The sequence below is a fragment of the Gavialis gangeticus genome, unplaced genomic scaffold (assembly GCF_001723915.1).
Source record: "Gavialis gangeticus isolate Ggan-Ray unplaced genomic scaffold, GavGan_comp1, whole genome shotgun sequence".
In the NCBI taxonomy this organism is placed as follows: Eukaryota; Metazoa; Chordata; order Crocodylia; family Gavialidae; genus Gavialis; species Gavialis gangeticus.
In genome coordinates this window covers 121,903,021-121,925,587 of record NW_017729024.1, presented here as the reverse complement: position 1 = coordinate 121,925,587, position 22,567 = coordinate 121,903,021, and the positions used below count along the sequence as shown (strand labels likewise).

At 42.8% G+C, this 22,567-nt stretch overlaps 1 protein-coding gene across 3 annotated transcripts in view; it reads right to left on the bottom strand.

The window, feature by feature from the left end:
• CARM1 (coactivator associated arginine methyltransferase 1) overlaps positions 1–22,567 on the bottom strand; it is a 200,552-nt gene that overhangs the window by 93,951 nt on the left and 84,034 nt on the right. For all 3 annotated transcript variants that reach the window (XM_019517637.1, XM_019517636.1, XM_019517635.1), the window contains exons 3-4: positions 1,253–1,359; positions 947–1,051 (exon numbers count right to left, since the gene is read on the bottom strand). In XM_019517637.1, the coding sequence (XP_019373182.1) occupies positions 947–1,051; positions 1,253–1,359 (212 nt within the window). The remainder of the gene's footprint in view (positions 1–946; positions 1,052–1,252; positions 1,360–22,567) is intronic.

Sequence of the window (22,567 nt, the reverse complement as noted above, 5' to 3'; positions counted from 1 at the left end):
CCCCCCCCCTCACCCCCTCCCCACTTACCTTTGCTCCAGCTCTGGCCCAAGCCAAACCCAGCCTGGTAGCAGCAGCAGTAGGAGTATGGAGGTTCCAGCCCCCTGCGGCCTCTGCTCCCCCACCTCCCTCCTCCCTCCACTGCTTAGCCACCTGCTCCCTACAACTGCTTTCCCCACTTCAGCAGGGAGGCATGAATTTAAGACAACCCTCCAATAACTAGAAATGAACAATTAAAACAAATATATACATTTTCTTTGTTTAGAATCTAATTATTGGGGGGGTCATCTTAAATTCAGAGTCATTGTGGATTTGGGTAAACATGATACATTAATGATCTGAGAAGAGCGGAGAGGCAGAAGTTAGCAAAATCTGCAGATGTCACTAAGTTATTTAGGTTAGTCATGAGTAGTCAGACACAGCCTTATACTTCAAGCTCTGATACAAGCTAAATATTTGCCAACAGAGCATGACCTAATCCGGGAGGGAGGAGGAGGAGGTTATCTTACATCTGCCCAACGTGAAGTTTCTTGCACCTTCTTCTGAAGTATTTAGGGCTGGGTAGTACTGGGAACAGAAAGTTAGAGTTGATAGGACAATGGGTCCGATCCAGTGTGGCACTGTCCTATATATCATTTTAGGAGAGTGTCCCAATTCTGTGACTGTAACATTCAAGAGAGTTCAGACCTGGATTTCTGGGCCTAGCTGTAAAATGTATCTAATGTTTGGATATGCAGTTTGGTTCAAGTCCACAGATTGTAAGGTATTTTCAGTGTACCCATCACCATGTGCCTGACACCTATATCTACATATGTAACCCATATGTTTTAGTACGTTCATGCACAGAGTTTCAGAAGAGAACATTCTGGACAGTTTGATCATTGTTTTTCTATGAGATACGGTTATATTTGGATCCTATTTCAGGATACTGGAATTAACAGAGCTTACCTTGTCTTTAAAATCTATGTGGTTCTGTAGTATAGCTCTGTGATATGTGGCCGTCCTCACAAAATCCTGCATCATATTCTGTTGTTGAGATAGACAGCCATAAAACTAAAAGGAAAGGAGGAGGGGAAAATAGAAAAAGATAAAGCCCATTTTCTATCAATCTACCCGTACTTAAACTAACAAGGGCCTGACCATTTGCTGCAGAAACCTGAGCTACCTTTCTAAATGCCTGAATAAGGTCAGGAAAAAACTGGAAAATAGCTACAGCTTCACTTTCAGAGAGTTGGCACTGAATGACTTTGTTACCTGAAAATACTGAGCAGCAGATGCCTCATCTGTTCGCTGACTGAACACTGAGTTTTCTTTCTTTCGATTTTGGCACCTCTTCAGTGCATTTGAAAATGTGCTGTATTCTGAAAAAGTAAAAAAAGTGTCATAAAATCAGACTGCAAGAGAGCAAGCACCATCTTCAGCAGGATCTCATGCACAGTAAGGGTAAAAAGGAGTAATGCATCTTATAAAGTTGCCTATGTAGTATAGCTACATAGGCAAATTTATAACAACAGTTTCAGCTATAGTTGGATATTATAATAATTATTATTGTTTACCAAAAACAACCCAAATTTGGTTACAGAGTACAAAACAGCATAGTATAACAGAGGTGGGAGTGAAATGCTTTTTTGTTAAATTATTCAGTTAGTGTTCTACAGATATATGATATTTATGCAGTTCTCAACCTTCATTAACCCAAAGAGGGCCTTGACCAAAAATCCTGTTAGTATCTGAAATGGTCATTAAAGAATGCCTAAGAGTGGAAAGAGTGACACTGTTGTTGGACTGTAGAATCCTAGCCAGATAAGATGCAATACACATAAGTTATGGTACACTCTACTGCAGGAGTTCTTTGGTGTTGCAGAAAAGCTAGACAAAGTAGTAATACCACCCAAGGTTCATCTAGAGTAACCCATGCTCAAAACAGAGAAGAACTGGAGTTGCTGGAGCAGGCACGGCTTGGGGCTAGGAGGTTTCCAGCCTACAATCAGTGAAATGCAACTGAGCAGAGATGCTTGGAACCATGTGTCTTAGTATTCTAGTCAGCAGTGCCAGAGAGAGAAAGACTGGGCTTTTGTGAACCAGACCCTTTTGGACATTGGATGAGTAATGGAAAATCTCAAACAGGCCCATACACTGACAACCTAGCTGCTCAGCTGTTCTTGGCTCTGTTGAATGAACTGAAACCTCTCACTGTGTGGAAAAAAAGACAAACAAATACAAGCACTTCTATAAAGTAGCATTTATTTAGGAAAGTGAGAACTACAATAAAAAGATTTCTGCATGAAAATAGGTTAAATGGCAATTAATGTAAAGGATAGAAGTCCTTCCATCCTCTGTTTATAGTTGGATTCTGAAATAAAAAACAGAAAAAGATAGAGACAAGGAGAGAGGGTTTGTTTTTTGTTTTATTTCAAAAACCTTGAAAACAAAAAGGTGCAAGTGCAAAAGTGTGAAGCCATCCCAGGGGCTGAGCCTGAAACGCTTGCCAGTAATCAAACCAGTTATCACCACAGATTGAAATTTCCTCCCTGCCATGGCCTTCTTGGGGTTACACATTTAGGACTAGTGGTGTGCCCCCTGATGGCCCAGTGTGACAGGAACTGGTTCTCATTTTGTTGTAAGGCAAAGTGTCCAAACTCAAATGTGATGTGCGTCCCAACCAAGACACACAGGAGTTGGAGGCCATCAGAGCTGGCCCCTGAAAGCCAGTTTCTGTGGCTTTTCAGGGTCATCATCTTGGCCAAACCTGGGAAAAAACAGGCTAAGCAAATCACACTCCCTTTAGCTGCTCAGTATGGAATACAGAAAATGTACACAGTGCAAGCCAAGTGCAGCAAAAAGAGTGCTGGGGGCATCAAAGAGTGGACACAGCCAGGGAGTAGCCCACGAAGACATGGAAGAGAGTCTCCTCCACCCCCTTCTTGCACAAAGAGCAGGTTGCTAATGCTGCTGGATCTAAGTGGTAGGCAGAGGTGTCTGTGGCCAGGGCCCCATGCAGCAGTTGCTACTGGAACTCATCAGTTCTCCTGGTGATCGGCAGCTTGTACAGGATCTGCCAGGCCAGGTGTTCTTACTCTGGTGTTGCTACCATTAGGCACCATTTCAGGTCATGTCAGGACAGGCAGCAAAGACATGGGCATGACACACTTTTACTGTTCACGTGTACAGTGCCTTCACAGACAAGATCTCAAAGCAGATCCTACCATTGTCCTTGCTTAGAATGGGGAGGGACAGCAGGGTCAGGGCACATCTCTTTCATTGCTGTCTACAGCCAGAAAAATAGGCAGTGATGGGCAGGCAGGGGCCATCTGTCTACTGAGCTGCCATGAGGTAGAGATGGAGGTCACATGCATAAGTGGTCCTCAAGGGCAACAGGGTCATCTGCAGGGAGGGCAGTTTTCATTTCAGCCAAGGCGCATAAAGTAAAGTGGACAGAATGCAGGCCCAGCTGGTTGGCCAGGGTTTTTCCCAAAAAGAGAGCATTAGAAAAGAATAGATAAAAATCAACTATACAATACTAACTTGCTGAAGAAAAGAGGGAATCTTTTCCCAAACCAGCCAAAATCTAAGCCTGTTCCTTACTAATTATTTGCAAGAGATGTGCTGGGACAATAGCTTCACATGCCCTTCCCCTGAACAATACTCTTCTCTGCTATACTATACTTGCTCTGTTTGCCCTTCACATACATGTATGTACACACACACATTGTCTGTCCCATTTTCATATTTCCAGAAACTGTCAATCTAAACTATGATTCAAAGAAAACATTTTTGGTCCCTCACCATGTGCACTGGTAGGAAGAAAACAATTATGTTCACTTGTTTGCAATTCGTTCTTTCCTGTATGTGGACAGGTAACTGCAAAAAGAGTTGTCTATTTACATCCCTGGCAAGTTGTAAGAATAACGGTTATTGATCTGAAGGGTAACTTAAATGGAAAAAAGAGAGAAATGAAAGGGAATAGCATTCTAAATTGTCTCACCATTTCTTTCTGTTGTCTTACACTTAAAGCACTGGCCTTAAATGACCTTTATAAATCTCCTGAAAGCCCCGAAAGAACCTGAGAGCCTCCCAGACTGCAAAAGAGAGAAGAAAAGAAAAGGCTTCTTAACTCAAAAATACAGAATTGATTGAAATCCCCCCGTGTAGCTGGATTCTAGAATACAGTAAAAATGGTTCTGTAGCAACATGAGATGTTTGTCTAACAGGATGGCAATAAAGATTCAGGAACAAAAGAAAAAATCTAAGTTTAATTCCATCTCAGCATTCTGAGTGCACGTCAGTGGCTTAGGCTGTGAGAAACCATTTCAGCTACTTCTACATTAAAAAAGAAATATGTACCATGATTATCATTTTTTGGATGAGAAGCAAAGAATCCAGTCCAGCAAAACAACAACAAATAATCCTTGAGGAACAATCAATCACAGCATCGGTTTATAACTTTTCTGTGAAAAATTAATGGTTCCACCAGCTTAAGATCCCCATAGCCTTCTCTGATCCAACTTCTCATTGAATAAATGTACCATGAAAAGCTCCTTTTGACAGAAGTCTGCTTCTCTTATTGTATGTTCCTCTATTCAATTTAAATGTGTTATACTCCTTAAACCTTCACAAATTTCACATTTCTCAAGGGTACCTTTTACTTATCTAGGAAATTATAAATAAATAGCTTGAATCTCCAGCTCAGATAGGATCTGATCAGATAGGAATTGCTACTGTGGGTACAATAATAATTATTATATTTGTTTCAAATCTGGACAAAAACAAACACTGTTCCTAGAGAGTCTGTATAGTTATGGTCTTAGCTATAGCAAAGGAGGATCATCTGGATCAGTGATTCTCAACTAGGATGCCAGGGACCCTGGGGAACCATGATATCCTTTGAAGGGTGCCACAGGAAGTGTGATGAAATAAGTGAGGCGTGAGGAAATAAACAGATAAGGGCAGGCTCAGGCTCCCCCTGCCGGGTGATCTCCTCTGCTGGCACCGCCACTGCCTGGCTCCGCTGCAAGGAGGCAAGCACTGTAATAAATTGGTTTTTTAAATGGGGTACCACTTAATTAATAACAATTATGGAGGAGTGCCTCAAATCCAATGAGGGATGCCTTGATCCTAAAAAGGTTGAGAACCACTGACCTGGATCATCAAATCCAGTCACCCACCATCCTAGGTAAGTATTCCAGATAAGTTCTCTAACAGGATCCATAGGAACATTGACTCTAGTATCCCTTGCTCCTCCTCCCCAATACACCATAAGCCACAAAGCACTCTCCTACCCCTATAACAAACATGAGACCTTTCATTACTAAGATCTAAAACCCCCAAAAAACAATGCACTGCAGAAAGAAAGTGGGAGAGAGTAAAGACTCTAGAAGTGGGAGAGACTAAAGAACTTAGGTGCTTTGATTCCCTGCACTGGTAGGAAACTTATTTGTTGAAATTTATTAGGTAAATTTATCAAATGATCCTGGAAGTGGAACATGTCCCAAAGTACAGAAGGTGGCAAAAAATTTCCAATGAATTCTGCCAGTTTGATCATGGGGAAAATTATTTCCTGACTCCAGATATGGAATCCTGGGAATCAGGCACTTGAGCAGTACCATGAGCAGCAGCACTTCCCCCCACCCAATCTTCCATTTCACTGTAGCTAATATCTGATGCACCAGATGAAAACTAAAAAAAAGCCCACCCGGAAATCAAAGTTATGCATCAAGGGAGGAAAAAGTCCTACCTGGTCACTACAGGCAACCAGCATAAACTTTGAAGAATGGGATTAATTAGTTACATACGATATAAACAAAATGCAACTAAAATTGAGAGTATAATGAGAGTTCAAGGGGCAGAAGGATGAATGAGTTAAAGAACCTGTAACAGGGGACCCAAACCCTGTTACTCAGTTATAAGGCAAGGGGAGGAGAGGGGACTGTAACAGGAAGCCAAGAGGAAAGTGTGCGACAGAAAGGGGGCATGGCTTCCAGGCATATAAACCCAGGGCCTAAACCACAGCAGGCAGTCTGGCCCTGTGGGCTGCAAGAAGAGGAGCTCCCAAGTGGCTGGCAGGCACTTAAGCTGCTCCTGGAAACTGCCCAGAGACAGCTAAGGGGAGCTGGTGGCTGATTTAGTGAGGCAACAACCCAGAGCTGGGTAGACCTTTTTAGTTATGAAGCAGTAGCTTGTATTTTTGTTGCAATTTAAGCTTTAAACTGGTGGACTGAGTATGGCTGTAAGAAGTGAAGAGGAGGTACAGGGGTGTTGTAGGGGCAACCAGTACAAAGCCTTGTCTTGGGTCAGGGTCGTCAGGGGGTGGAGCTAATATAAAGCAGCATTGCCCTGGGCAAAGGACACCATGGGGGCTGAGCTGAACAGAGAGAAGTCTTCCCCTGAGCCAGGGATGCTGCAGGGATGGGCCAAACTGAGAGCAGCCTTGTCCTAGGCCAGACACCAGGGAGGCTGAGACTAGGCACAGGACAGGGCTGAAGGGCTTGGAGACCAGAGACACAGCAAGAGCTGAAGCTGGGAGAGCTGGGCCCAAGTCAGTGGGCCAGGGCTGAAGGCCTGCAGCCAGAGAAAAGGGGAGGGGGGTTACTAAATCCAAGAAAGCTGAGGCCACTCCACAAAGGCAGAACTGTGGACAGAGTAATACCTGTAAGGCATATGCATGGCTGTAGGGGTGGAAGGAGGTCATGAATTTAGTCCTGAAGGCAAGTAAGACCTGAGGAAATGCATACTGAGAGAAAGAGAGAGAGCAAGTGAGCACCTTGGGCTTACCAGCCTCTGAGGGCAGCCTCCTCTCATTATCTTTTAACATCACGGCATGGCAGGATGAGAAAACAGGTTGAGATCCTGGAAGGCTGGAGGGGGAACCAGGCAAGAAAAGGAAGCCACTAGAGGGCTTCATGGTGGCCCTTGGGTGCCATCTCCTAATGAAGAAAGGACCATCACAACCACTTGGCCTGGCTTTTGTTATACATATGCACCAACCATAGAATTTCCTGTAGTGCACACTAAGGTATGTCCTTAAAAACATGCCAGACTCAACTCAGGGACCCACATCTGTGATAAAACCTGCTTCAAAGCTCAACCTTTTCCTACCTCCCAGAAAACTGAGTCATACCTCAAGATCAATGTCTTTAGCTTCACCTTCAAATAGCAGGTCCTACTAGGCACTAAAAGCAACATCCAAAAGTCTCACACCATCAGACAGCTTACAAACAACTATATACGGTGACCAAATCTTTTTGACCCTGTTGGGAACACCAACAAACCTGAACACCCACAACATCATATAACAACAACATGTGAATATATAAGTCATTATACTTGTTTATATAAATAATTAATGAAATAATAATAAACCACAGGCCCAAAGCAAAATGTCTTAGTATTAATCTTCAACTTCTCACTTCACATTCTTGGCCATAAGCTAATCTATTTCGTCCTGCACAACAATTCATGAAGTCCTTATCAGTTTTAGCAACCCCTGCTAACTTTGTCATTTGCAGATTTCATTAGTATATATGTTCTTGCAAAGTCATTAAATGAGAACATTAACAGATTTAGGGCCAAAAACCAATCCCCAAGGAGCAATACCAGTACACTCTTTCAATGCAGGTAACTTGCCTTTCAAAATAACCTCTCTATGCTCCCCAGAAGCCAGATTTCTCAACACTATATCAAATGTTTTGCTTAAATCTAGATAGATTATGGTGCTGCATCACCCTTGTCTAAAAAGTTATCTTTTCAACGAAAGATTAACAAATTAATCTGACAACAGCTGGTTTTGATGAAACCTTGCTACATTTCATCTCTCATTCATTTACCTTTATATGCTTAATTACTTTTTTTTCTAAAAACTTGCAAACTATCAGGCCCATAGTTACTGTGACCTCTTTTTAATCTGCTATTTTGATTAGAGATATTATGTTTGCTGTTCTCCAGTCATAGGTATACCCCTGAAGACAGCTTAAAACTCAGGTCTCCACCTTGCTAGGCAACTGCTCTATATCCTAGGCTACTGTGCACAAGGTGGGCCCAACCACCAGTGAACCTTCTCCTCACCAGCTATGTTTTGAATGAATTACATATATGCTGTCCCCAGGAGTCATGAGGTGTGTTCTCTGTAGGTATTTAAAGAATTAGGGACTTTGGTAGACTTTGCAAAACATTTGTCCTTTAAAACTTCCTGTCCATTTCCTCATCTGTAAAGTAAACCTACTTCACAACAATAAAAATTGAAAAGGTCACCTGCAAAAGGGAAAACAGGTTTATGACCTTTTTCGCTTCTTTATGTTGTATAAAGGTATGGCATGAAAAATTGAACCCGCCTATAACTCAAAAATCTTTTTTTTTTAACCTTAGAAATTCAGGTCTTTTCTACTTCATTTTTTTCTTCTAAGATGTCAATTGACATGACACATACTGGGCAGGTAACAAAGCCATGTACACACAAGTTTCTGAAGTGCATTGAGAATAACCTTTTTCATTTACTGGAGAGAAGCTCTTCTCAATTTCCTGCTCACTAAGAAAAAGGAATGGCTTGGACATATAAAGAAGAAGGGCTGCTTGGGTGACTGTGACCATAAAATGATAGGGTTCAAAACCCTAAGGAAATGAAGGCAGAACACTAGTATAAAAACCTAGGACTTCAGAAAAGCAGATTAACAATCTCAGGGAACCAGCAGGCAGAATCCCATGGTAGGCAACTTTGAGGAGAAAAGGACTACAAAAGAACTGGTTGTACCTTAAGGATGCTGCATTAAGTGCAAGAGCAAACTATCCCAATGCAGAGAAAGGATATGAAGTGGAGCAAGAGACCATCCTGGCTACACAAAATTGAAGCTCAAAAAAAGAATTCTACAAAAGGTAGAGGATCGGCAACATTACTAAAGAAGAATATAAGAGCATCTCATAGGCATGAAGGGAGAAAATCCAGAAGGCCAAGGCACAAATTGAGATACAGCTAGCAAGAGACTCTAAAAAGCAATGGAAAAAGCATTCCATAAGCATTTTAGAAGCAAGAAGCAGCCAAAGAAAAATGTAGGTCTTTTACTAAATGCAGATGGCAACCTAATCATGGATGATGCAAAGAAGACTGAAGCATTTCATGCCTTTTTTACTTTAGTTTTCATGAATCAAGTCAGCTATCAGATGAGAAGCACAACTGGCAGCAAGGATAGGGGAGAAAATAAGCAGCCTAGAGTACTGGAAGAACAGGTCAGGGATTACTAAGAGAAAAACTGGATTTTTTCAAGTCTTCACAGCCAGAAAGGATCCTATAGTAGTCAAGAACTGGCTGAGGTAGTTTCAGTCATTGGCTACTATTTTTGAGAACTCCTGCAGGTTGAGGCAGCAGTCCCATATAACTAGAAACGAGCACATATAATGCCTGTCTTTAAGAAAGGGGAGAAGGAAGATCTGAGGAATTACAGACCAGTCAGTGTTACCTTGACACTCAGAAAGACTATGGAGAATAGTATCAAGGTATTTCTAGCATGTAGAGCACAACAACAAGCTGCTTGGGAATAGCCAACATGGATTCAAAAGCAAGCAATGTTTGGCTAACCTGATTTTTTCTACAACAAGATGACAGGCTTTGTTGATGGGGAAAGGGCAATGGATGTGATATGCCTTGACTTTACTAAAGTTTTCAACATGGTCTCTCATGAAATTCTCATTAGAAAGTTAAAGAAATGCAGTCTAGATACATACATAGGTAGATACATAACTGATTGGATCCTCAGGCTCATTGTGTACTTGGGAGGTATTAAGTGGGAGATACAATAGACATTTGAAAGGAAAAAAATCTGTCAATATGTTAACACTTAAACTCTCTGTTTAGGGCTGAAAAAGTTCAGAACAGCCAATAATTTAAACTAAAAAAGAAAACTATTTTCTTGCTATTTCTAAAATTAAATATTTATTTATTGCCTTTCCTACATCAGACACAAACTAAAAAAGGCACAACCATTTCTGTTTCCTTTTCAGAGCATGCCAGATGGAAATTATGCAGGAAGTGACAGATATCATTACACTCAGAAGCAATGTCACTTGCAGGCTGCACTCAGCTCCCTGCTGCTGTGGCCAGACTAGTACCAATACCTAAGCCAAACTGGGTATATCTAATGTAAGCTACAGCACGAGCCTGTCTACATGCAAAATTTTACTGGTTTAAGTAAATTGTTTTTTAAAACCAATTTTAGTTAAACTGACTAAAAACTGTAGCACAGGTGCTCTTAACATCAATTTAAACTTGTGCTACTGTGATTTAGCTTAGTCATTTAACAAATTGCATTAAAAGGTTTGCCACAGGTTAATCAAACTGATTTATAAACACTTTAATCTGTTTTCACCAATTCAACTAAATAGATTCAAAAACAGTTTTAGTTAAATGGTGTGAGTTTGGAAACCATTATTTTATAAAATACATATTATAGAACATATTCAGCAGATATCCGAACAAGTTTTTCAAATCTTCTTTTCTCCTAGGCATTGAGAAAAAGCCTCAAAAGAAAACAGATACCCTACAGCTTTGTGTTACAATGCCTTTTCAGCAGATCCAGTTGGGAAAGGCTTTTCTTACTGGACATAATGTCAAGATAAAATTAAAAATTTTATTTTTAAGTTTTCCTTCAAAATATTCAGACTTTTGTCATGGATTTGTTTTTTATGTTTATTTAAATTAAAACTTAAAATAGTTAAGGAGATATTTGAAAAAAATAATTTTGATTATGTGGTATTATTTAATATGAAATATACATGGTTATTTGATATTTTATACAATCTGCTTCTCAGCTATCCTATGTTTTTAATTAATATTACAAAGCTCCCCCTCCAGTCCGAGAGGGGGAGAGAAAAAGGAGACTGGGGGAGAGAGCTCTCGCTCTCCCCCTCTCTCACAAAAACTCAAGGAAGATGTCCAACTTGAGGCTGCCCTGAGGGATGCTGATAATGACCACGGGCTGTATGAGAGCTTCAAGGTCCCACAAAAGTACATAAGAACTGGTAGAGGGTGCAGCTCAGGATACATGAACTCAAGCCCACTTCCAAGAACTGAGAGAGGCTGACGCCCTGACCTGGTTCAAGCTAGGGAAAAAGTGCAGAACAAAACAAAGTGATCACAAACCCTGCTCTGATCTGAAAGCATGCCATTAACTTTTACATGGAGCTATTTGCAGCTGAGCCTGACTTACCAGAGCCATTCTACACCTGCAAAAAGGCTTCCCCAAACTCCCTGTTTGAGGCTGACAAGCTCAAACAGGCATTATCCCTAGCAGAAGTGCCTGCCACTGTTGAAGGTTTCACCATGGTGCCTGCTCTTGACAGATTACCCAAATTCTACACGATCTTTTGGCCCTTCCTTGGCCCAGACCTCCTGCACATCTTCCAGGAGAGCCTTAAAGATGGTATCTTTCCAGTCAGAGGCAGTGAACAGTCGTCATGCTGCTGCCCAAGAAAGGGGATCTTGGTAACATTAACAACTGGCAACCAGCATCACTCCTGTGCACCAGTTACAAAATCCTGACGAAATTCCTGGCCAACTGTCTCAAAATGGCCATGGCCTGTGTTGCAGGCCCCGAACAGAGCTACTGCAGACCTGGCAGTACCATCCAGACAACTTGTTTCTGCTATGTAACCTGCTGGCAGCCATGGAAGTCTCTAACCTGAACAGTAGCCCCTCCCCCCAGATCAAGAAAAAGCCTTTGACCTGACTAATCATGACTTCTTATTCCAGACTGGAAACTTTGGTTTTGGGCCTGTCTTCACCTCAACTATTCGGCTCCTGTGCCAAGACATCTCTAGCCTCCTAAACGTGAATGGAGAGCTATGTGCCCCATTCCCAGAATGCAAAGGCATCTGGTAGGTCTTCCCCGTCTCTGGAATGCTCTGTGCCTTGAACTGCTGCTCCATGCACTGTGGCAGCACCCAATGGACCTGGCCCTCCCATCAGCTGTAGCCCCGGCCACTGAATCCGTTAACGTGGCAGCATGTGCTGATGATGCAGTTTTTTTGTGAGAAGTGAGTGTGATGTCTTGTCTGTAACTAAGTGTCAGCAAGCCTACCAGCATGCCCCCTCAGACCATATCAGCTAGGCCAAAAGTGATACATTTCTGCTGAGCACCTGGGCCAATGCTCAGCCCCCAGACCTGCCTGGAGGCTTGTCCTGGTTGCCAAGGTAGCTTCAAAACCCCAGGCATTTTTGTAGGCACGCCAGTATATCTAGCCAAGAACTAGGAAGGCCTCAGTGAAGAGGCTGAGGCATGACCACAGCAATGGTGCTGGCACTGGTCCAGCCTCTCCTACTGTGGAGGGGCTCTGGGCATCAACAATCTGGCAGCTGCTACTCTATGCCAGTTTTGCTATCCTGGACCTGCTAATGACCCCGCTCAAAAGATTCCAGAAGCTCCTGGTGGACTTCTTCTGGAATGAGCACCACTGGCTTGAGGGGGCTCTCCTGTATCTGCCCACCAGCAAGGGAGATCAGGGACTAACAAACTCTTCAACACCTGCTCTTTGCTGGGGAACACCTCCCCAGGAAATGGCTGGCTTGACTGGGAACTATTCTTGTTGCATCCCAATTGCCTTGACTGGGACCCTTCTGCCGCAACCTTGTTAGGGCTTGACAGGCTTTCTTCCAACTAAGACTGCAGCACAGGTGCCTGTGATTTCCAGAGCTGATGCAGAAAACCCTGGTCCATAACCTGGCCTTGCAGGGGGCAATGAGTCTCGCCTCCAGAAGCCTCATTGTTTCCTTAGTCCAGTCACACATGATCAAGCTACCCATCCTCTTCAACTCAGCTTGGCCCACCTGGCTCTTGTCCAAGGCCCAAGCTGATTGGCTGGGCCCACACTCTGTCTGTTTTACTTTATGTCTCTTTGCTGAAGTGAAAGCTTCCCTCCTCCCGGATGTGCTTACTACTAGGGCTGTGCAAAATTTCAACGGGTGTTTTGTTTTGAAGCTGTTTCGACCTCCAAACAGTGAAACAGAAATGAAACTAAAGGCATTGAAACAGCTTCAAAACAAAATGAGGGCACTTAAAATGTTTTGAAACTTTCAAAATGTTTTGAGTTTCAAAGCCGGGCTTGCTTGCAGGTAAACAGAAACTAAAGAGAGGGAGGGGGGAGAGAGGGGAAGGACTGTTCTGATATTGACATCTAGCTCCCAGTCCAATTTCCCAGGTCTCTGAATGCTTCCCCCAGCTCTCTGATCATTTCCCTAGCTCTTCCCGGGGGGGCACAGCCTCTGATCTGCATGCGGGGTTTCAGCAGGCTGCTGCTGTTGCAGGCTGGGGCCAGTGGCAGCCGCTCTGTGCAACCTCCACCGAGCGCCAGGAAGACTGAAGTGCTGTTGTTGGCCCCAGCCTGCAGCAATAGCCTGCTGAAACCTGGTGTGGAGATCCAGGGGCCCATGCCCCCCCAGGAAGAGCTGGGGGAAGCAATCAGAGAGCTGGGGAATCGAACCAGGAGCTGGAGAAACACTCCCCCAGTTCAATTCCCCAGCTCCCCAATTGCTTCCCCTAGCTCTTCCTGGGGGCTACGGGAATGCAGATGACGTGGGATGACAGCAGGCTGCCGCTGCCACCTGGGGATGGCAGCAGCTCTGGGCTATTTCCCCAGCCAGCAGCAGCAGCCTGCTGAAACCCCGTATGAAGATCCAGGGGCCATGTCCCCTGGGAAGAGCTGAGGGAATGATCAGAGAGCTGGGGAATCAAACCGGGAGCTCTGACTGACAGGTGCCATGCTGCACCCATGCAATGGTCTGAGCCACAAAGTACCCACATGATGGTGCAACTGCCATGTGGGTGCCAGGTGGGAGGGGTGATCCCTGCTGCTCCCCACTGCCTGGAGCTACACAGGGGAGCTCTGCCATGAGCCCTCAGAGGCCCCAATCCCTTCTGCCAGAGCCAGTGAGAGCAGGGCTTCCTTGGTCTGGGGGCAGGGCCTTACACAGGCTGATTTGCCCTGAAGCCCACACCCTGCTCAGGTCATCTCTGGTGGTGGGATTTGCCTTGAGATCCTGTCTGGGAAGGCATTGTGCATATGGACAGTCATAGTGCACCATACTCACACTGGCGACACGTAGGGGGTGCACGTGGGTGCATGTCCACCCCGAGATTGGTGGTGCACCCCCTCAAAGAAGCACCATCAATGCTGCCAGTGGCGCCTGCAGGCAGTCACCATTTACCACCCCTTTCCCCCCACCCTCACCACCAACACCACTGGCGTCTGCAGGTGGTTGCCGATCACTGCTGGCAGCATCTGTGGGTGGTTGCTGACCACCGGTGGGTGCTCAGCAACCTTCCTGCTGCTGCTGACACCGCCATGGCCACCTGCAGGAGCTCCCCGCTCACCATCTCCACACCCCCATTGCTGCAGCCACCTGTGGGCGGTTGCCATGCTCCCCTGGCATCCGGGGGCACGCGTCATTCATGCATACTCATGTCCTAGCAGCCCATCCTAACATGACTTGGAGGCAGTGCCTAGTGGCAGCAACACCAGAACAAGCCTGGCTGGCCTCGCACACCCTGTGTAATCTACCCATCACCATCAGTGGTGACTGAAGTATGAGGCTCTGGTAATGGGCACTCTTGTCTGTCACTTACACCCAGCGACATTGGTGACTCACCCTTTCTGCAAGGAGGAGGTGGAGAGGACTCTTTTACATGCCTTCCTGGACTGCCCCCAGCTGAAAACACTCTTTGCTGCCCTCAGCACTATCTTTGGCACACTCGACTTGGACTTCTCTGACACTGTGTACATCATCTTCTCTATCCTGTACCAAGTGTCTAAGGAGACCATGAGCTGCCTGGCCAATTTCCAGCTGGGCCAGGCCAAGATGGTGACTCTGAAAAGCCACAGGGAGCTGACTCCAATGATGCCCTCCAACTCTTCTATTTCCTGGTCTGGGTGCATGTCACCTGAATTTGGACATCTCACCTTGCAATAAAATGTGGACTAATTTGGTCATGCTGGACCATCAAGATGGAAAATAGTATCAAGTCCACCTTTTGGGGCTGGGTTTGCTGCTGAGTCCTGTCAGCTTCCTCTGGGTCCTACTGCCCCTGGTTCCTGTCATCTTTGACAGGCAACCAGGAGCAGATAAATATTTTCTAAATTTTTTAGGGCCCCCACAGGCTGGATAGAATGGCCTGGAAGGCCGCATCCAACTTGCAGGCTGTATTTTGCCAGCTCCTGGTCCAGCCTCTTTTAAGAGTGGAAGCTCCAGGCATATCCTGCCCAACTTGTACTAAATGCCAGCTAAATGGTAGAATTACATGGCATTACATTAAGAATAATGCTTTGCTAATTTCTGAGATGCCTACCCTCACAGTAAATAAAACATACACAAACATGAGACATAATATTAGTGCACCTCTCCCATCTGCTCAAAGCAGATGGAGTCTCTCACCATTTTCACTGTGGGGGCCTCCAACAATAAAACTGGAAGGGCGTGGGAGAGCAAGACAAAATAGAATAAATATGGAAAGGGGACAGTCTTGACTGAAAAAAAAATAGTACCAAAATAACACGAACAGAGCAACTAAATGAACGTATTCTACAATTAGCCTCCAACTTTTTGATTTCAGGAAACAGGTAGAACAGGCATGGGGAGGAAAATTATTCAGATACACTTAAAAGGAAAGTTAAAATGCATGTCAGCTGCAGTCCAAAATTAAAAAGTAGCAGTTATGCTAAGAGTAAATTTGCCCCAGGATTAGTAAATGGTATATAATTCAGTGAATGTTGTCCCATGTGTGAAATAAAGGAACACAATAAAATGGAACAAAAACACTCCCTAGATCCAGACTGGGTTATGTAGTATGAATGAAACTTTTCTGGACTCATCACCTGTTCTACTCTTAAATCAATGGAATGGGCTCTTACATTCAAAACAAAAAAAAAATCTCACAATTCTAACTGTGTAAACTGAGGTTTGATTCCCCATCTGATGATAATAATAATAACTGATGTAGGCGTTAGCACTAGAATTACACGTGCTCCTCAAGGGAAGATTATCTTTGGAAGTATCTGGTATAGGAACAATGTTTAAAAAACAACAGCTTTCCTTTTACTCACATAAAATGATATATCACAGTTTAATATCCAGGGTGCCCTAGCAGCTATAATAATTGCAACGTGCAGCACACACTTGAAAGAAAAGAATCCCAGAATTCCTTGTGGTTTGCCACAGTTTTGCAGCAAATACTTGAAATTTTTCACTTCAAAACAAAACAAAACCCTAATATTTCAGCTAAATGTGGATCTTTACGTAGCCATAAAAGGTGGCAGTTTAGACTAGTGGAATTCAGATGTTCATTTTAACACTTCATTTATTAACAGTTCAATGTTAAATAGTTTAGTTTGAACATGATGGCAGAATATTAACATCATAATGTAAACTAAAAGAATTACTGCAGCCCTGGTTTATCAATTTCTCCTCTCACCTTTAAACTTTTCTATCCATTCTGGACATTCTACAAATATGTTAGAAATGGTTTTGTACCAAGTGCACTAGTGAGTAAACCATTTTCAGTATTGGTGCAGGAGAACTTGATGCTCATGAACTTTGCCAGCAAAGGTCAAATATAGAAGTATGGTACAGATTTAATAACAATTGGGTTTCAGTGATACGGACCAGGACTTAGAGCATCATGTCATTTCACACAAGAACATGGACTCTATATCTCATTATAGATTTTGCAAGTCATAGGCTTCCTCCACTATTTTTTAGTACCAGTAACACATGTTTTCTTTGGTAAGGAAGAAGGAAAATACTGCATAACCTCCAGACTGGTTACCAGAACATTCTGATTCAAATAGTCTCTCCCAAAACAAAATGTTCCATTAGTTGGAAAGTGGCTCATATCCAAAGTAAAACAGTAAAACAAAAAAATTGATAAAAAAAAGAACTAGTCACCATCAAATGATCTTCCTGGCAAGATATTAAAATAGCACCTTTAATTTCAAGCTGCAACAACACTCCAAAAATAATTTGAGCTAGCAGATGCCGACGTTATCACCTACTGTGTCAAACTCCCATCAAAATGGATTATACATAAATAATACCGTCATGATTTATATTTCTTGTATCTAAAGTATCTAAACTCTCCGCTATATTTTGAGCAATCCTGCTGTTGAAAATGATATTAAACCGAGTTATGGGCGTCAACATTCCATTCCAACTTCAGAGAGACCATAGAGTTACTCTAACTATCCGAAACCTCTCTGATTTGTACCGTATCTCAGAACTATAAGGAAGGGAAGTAAGAGGCTGCCTTTCTCTTGAAGTCCTCAAGGGTACCTATACACGTGACGAGGCTGCTCCGACATACTGTAATTATAATGTGTTGGAGCAGACTCAAGCAGCACACTGTAGAACGAAGCTTCAAGCACAGCCTGGAGAACAATGGGCAAACACACCACTCCCTGGCAACTTGACAAGCATTTGATAGACTTCTTCAATGTACTTATTCATGAAGGAGAGATCCATCAATCAAGGGATGGATCAGCTGGGTGCCACTGGAGTTGTGCACAGAAGGCACAGAACAATCCAAAACCAGTGCTGCTGTCTGCATGTGCAGGCAGGGATGCAATTTTTCATAACCTACCACTGAAAATCTGGCCATGTAGGGTTTATAATAGAGTAGCTTTATCAGTGGCAGTGATTCCAGTCTCTTTTGAAACAAAGAAGAAAAGACACTGACACTAAATTTTGGGCTTTAGATCTACTGCTTGTTATAGAGAAGGTTACTTAGCTCATTTCATGTGTGTGTTCTCTTTGTAGATTTCTACATGCCAGTCCTTACGTGTTAGCATCTTGAAGTCTTTATTTTAGATTTAATACAATTTGTTAAGCAAGTTATTACATAGCTATATCAGACTATAACTTTGCAGAATGCATATTTAATATATATTCTTAACTTTAGGAATATAAGACATCTCACTGGGCCTTTGTACATGCCACAAAATTGGCCTTGAAAGCTGCTTAAATGCCCTTTTGCACCACTTTAACGGCACAGCTGTTTACACTGTCAACGACGTAATGTGCTTTAATGGCGTGGCTGTTTATACTGTTGGTGGCATATTGCATGTTAAATGACTTTGGGACGCAGCAAAATAAAACATGTCTGAGGTGTTTTAGCTTGCTACCTTACAGATGCGGAGGGAAGCATCAGGCCCCATGCAGCTCAGGGGCTGTGCAGGCAGCCTGTGCGGGCAGGCTCCACTGAAGAAAAAAAAAAAAGGAGGGAGCACTGATCTTTTTTATTTTCCTCCTTGGAGCTTTCCTGCCTGTCTGAGCTGCACAGGGGGCCAGTGCTTCCCTCCACAGCTGCAGTGCCCCCCGGGGCCGCCCAGGGCAGGTGGCAGCTGGGGGGGTGCCACCATGGCAGAGGGAAGCACCAGCCCCCCTCCCAAAACTGACCCTCGCCAGTCAGGGAGTGGGGAGCGCTGGCCAGTGCACTTCTGAGATGCTTCCAGGGTCAGCAATCAGCCACTGGAGGCCCCCCACCCTGGTCAGCGATCGGCTGCTGGTGCCCCCCCAGAGCCAGGAGGCACCAGTCGCCCATGAGCCCACTGATGTCAGTAAGGCTACTCACAGTCTTAAAAGGTAAGTACTAAGTACTTTTTTGATTCAGGGTCTTGAATGTACAGCTGGAGTTAAGAAAAGAAAAATTGTGAAGAAAATTAGAATTATTTTCAGAAAGATCTAGAGCAACCAAAAGCTACTCAAAAAAACATAGGCAATTTCATAATTGTATAATCTAGCCCTAGGAGACCTCTTCCAAGTGAGGAAAGCACATTGCACACACAGATTTTACAATGCAGTATAGGAGCCACAATGGAACAAATGTACTGTTGTGCTGCAGTACTATTTGTGCATTTGCAATTTTTTGCTAGGCTCATATATTGTTCCATGCAATTATAAACACAGTGACAAAAAGTCAATATCAAATCTGATATATACGTCTGCTTAGATCCCCATTTCATCTACCAATACAATTTTCACATACCACAAATGCATTCATTTGCAACAAATGCATTCACTTGCAAATCTAGTCTATATTATGATGTGGATTTTATGTCTGAAAGTCAACACATATTAAACCACTGAAGGGGAAAACTGTAGCTAGTTTATTTCTCTTTGCTCTTTTTACTGTACTTATACATGTGGTGCTGAGTTATTATAGCTGTTTGACCATTTATTTTTAATAAAAGATTTGTGAGAGGAACTTATGAGGCTGTGTAAACACAACTGCTACTGGCATGCCTGATTTCTGAAATCACCACTCAAATGGCTAGAGACTAGGACTCTGAGGTTTGTAAAAAAAGAAAGGAATCTGTATTGCTATAGCCCGCCTGAAAGAGCAATTTATCCTACTATCATCATCTAATTCTCTGCTAAATTAAGCTGGGCATTTCTACCAGGCAGGAGAGCTACACACCAAGCCTGCCATAGATGGGCTACAGACTGGTTGATTGATTTGTTCCAAGTAAGTTATCTTTGTTTCTGAAAGAAAAACCTGTAGCTACTAAATACATTAACTTTCATTTTTTATGGCCTGCCTGATCCTATTCAGATGTTGCACACATGTTCAACAGGAAATGGAAGATACAGACTATGATTTACTGCTGTCTAAATGATGGAAGCAGGAAGGCAAACAACAGCAATTCTCCGCATGGGCACAACTGGAGCATGAATTTTCCCCATAAAGAAAAGACGACACAGGACTTTGAGAACCTAAGGCTTTTAAAATGTCTTTTCATAACTGAAAGTCTGAACAAGTTTAAAAGGACAAAATTTTTCATTCAACTATGAGTGGAAGCATTATTTTCCTCTGGCTTTAAAAGAATACATATATATACACACCATTAACTTAAGTGCATAGGCCACTAGAAAAGAGTTGACTGCTGACTATTAATTTTTAATTAATAAAAACATTGTTAGTGTTCCCAACTCTATGGCTTGATTAAGTATTATTTTATATAACTTTATTTAGAAGAAAGTACTATTTAACCTGTGAATTAAGAACTGTGGATTAAAAGGAAGTAGAGGGAAGGAGTAATGCCTTCTTTATTAGCATATTGAAGTTTAAAGCAGCAGCCAGTACATTATATTTGATACCGACAAGATAATTTTCTAGTCCGAACAGATTTTACTTAGAAACACTGGATGCGTTCTCAGTTTTGGCATACCAATTTATATACACATTTCAATTTTTTTCCCTATTGTCAAAGAAAAAGAACATTGGATTGTGGCCTGTTTCATAATTCTCTAATAATATTTTTAGCTAAGTATTCCATAATCTGTGGCTATATTAATAAGTAATCACATGTCCCTAGGGCAGATGATCAAACCTCTCATAATTTTTTTAATCTTCTTGCATTGCGGGGCTGCACATGCCTCCTAACCTCCAGACTGCTGAAGGAACAGGAAGGCTGGGCTGGACAGGGTATTAGCTGAAGTTTTCAAGTGTTGGTTTGATGTTCTTGACCTGCTGTTTGCAGCACAAGGGAAGATGACATTTTGTATACTGGTCTCATAAGCTTAAAGTGCCTTGCAAAAATCAGGATTCTTGCAGATTAAATAGGAAACTCTAGAGGACAAAGATAATAAAGAAAACCTTCCCAGACTAAACCTTCCATGCATACATTGTAGATTATGAGGAAAGGTTGAGAAAAATAGTCATGTTTTGCTTGGAGAAAAGGCGATTATAGAGCCTTTAGCAGTCTTCAAATATCTGAAAGCCTACCATAAAAGAAGAGGGGAAACTACTACGATTGTTTATGGAAAGAGCTATTAAATGGCTAGAAAATCTACCTGATAATTTAAATGGGTCAAAAATAATTTTTGTTTTTCTGTATCATGCCTCACTTCAGGAAAGATAAAGAATATTCAGGAACTTTAAAATCAATTCTTCAGATTCTAGAATTGAAAGGTTATTCGATAATTTATCCATATAGTTATTTTGATTATGTGATGAGTTCCCCGATTATGAAATTTCCCTATAGAGTTTTGGCATTTTCTTTTTTTAAATAATATTTTTTCCTCCAACACGATATGCAATTTTCTGGGGGAAAACTGAGCTATAATCCCAAGAAAAATACAAGGCCCAGTAGCATTTCTTCTTTTTTATGTTGCAATTCTGTTGTTTTGGCAGTGCAGGAAAATGTGTGAATAATATCCCACACACTGCCAAGAGAGGCAAATGAACAATATAAACATAACCAAGAATGTCAGGTAGTGACAGTGCCCAAATGCAGAGCAGGTGGTTTTAAAGAAGTGTGTCCTTGTGGACAGAGCATTGCTCCAGGATTCAGAAGGCATCAGTTCCATTGCTGACTCTGCAACAGGACAAATTATTTTGTGGATACATGTACATCTGGAGTCCTTTCAAAAGGGGAACATTTCAAAAGGGCAGCAGCTGGTACTAATGCTGGATGAAGCAACGTTAAGTTGCAGCAGTTCTCAGCTTGTTCACACAGAACAAATAAAATCTACCAGCCGCTGTCCTTTTGAAACCTTTCCCTGTTGTAAGTCTCCAAATGTACATGCATTCACATCCTTGATTTGTCTACCTCAGCTTCCTGATTTATACAATAGCAGTAACTATAGCATCGCTCTTCATAAATGAAAAGTGTTTTGAAATCTAATGATGAAGAGTGATTTATCACAATCAGATATTATTAGAGCAAAGGGACATTTGCTCTGTTCTTAAAATGGCTCAAAATCACCTTTGGTCTGTGAGTTACACTACACAGAATAAATGTAATAACATTTGGATCTCCCCACAAACCCCCCCCAGCTAAAACAGGTTTGAAAAGTCATTGCGAGAAAACGTGTCCTAGTTATACATGAATATAAAATAAATTTACTAGGGACAGAGTTAGTGAAATGGAGCTTCAAAAGAAGGCTTTCACACATTAACTTAAATGCAGTGATAAATTAATTAATTAATTACAATTCAATTCTATCAGCATCAGTAGATATAAAGATGCTGAGAGACAGTTATCTATGTTAGTCTGAAGTTCAGTAGAAGGCAGGGTAGATTTGCACCTTACAGACTAACTAAAGTGTGTACGTGTGTGTGTGTGTGGGGGGGAATGCCCTTGTTTGCTGTGATACGCTAAGCTTCAGTCCATGAAAGCTTATCTATATCTACTAGGCCTGTGCAAAGCAGCTCATATTCACTTCAGATTAGGATTCATTCAGTGGATTCGGGGGACAGTGATTCGATTTGGTGATTTGAATCATTGTCCTGAATTGACGCAGGGGAGCAATCCCTGCTGCTCCCCACTGCCCTGTGCTGGGGGGGAAGGGGGGGGGCGCTCTACCACAAGCCCCCAGAGGCCCCAGTGGCCGGTGCAGCAGCCGGCAAGTGCGGGGCTTTTTTTTATTTTTTTTTTTAAAGCACTGGGATGTTGGGGCCAGGCGGGGCAGCCATTGACAGGGCTGGGAGAGACTGGGCAGGGCTCCGGGGGCGCTCAGTGGGGCTGGGGGAGCAGGCAGAGGATGGGACCAGGCAGGAACCCCCCCACGGTCCCCTCCCCCCTCCTTGAGCCCCATCC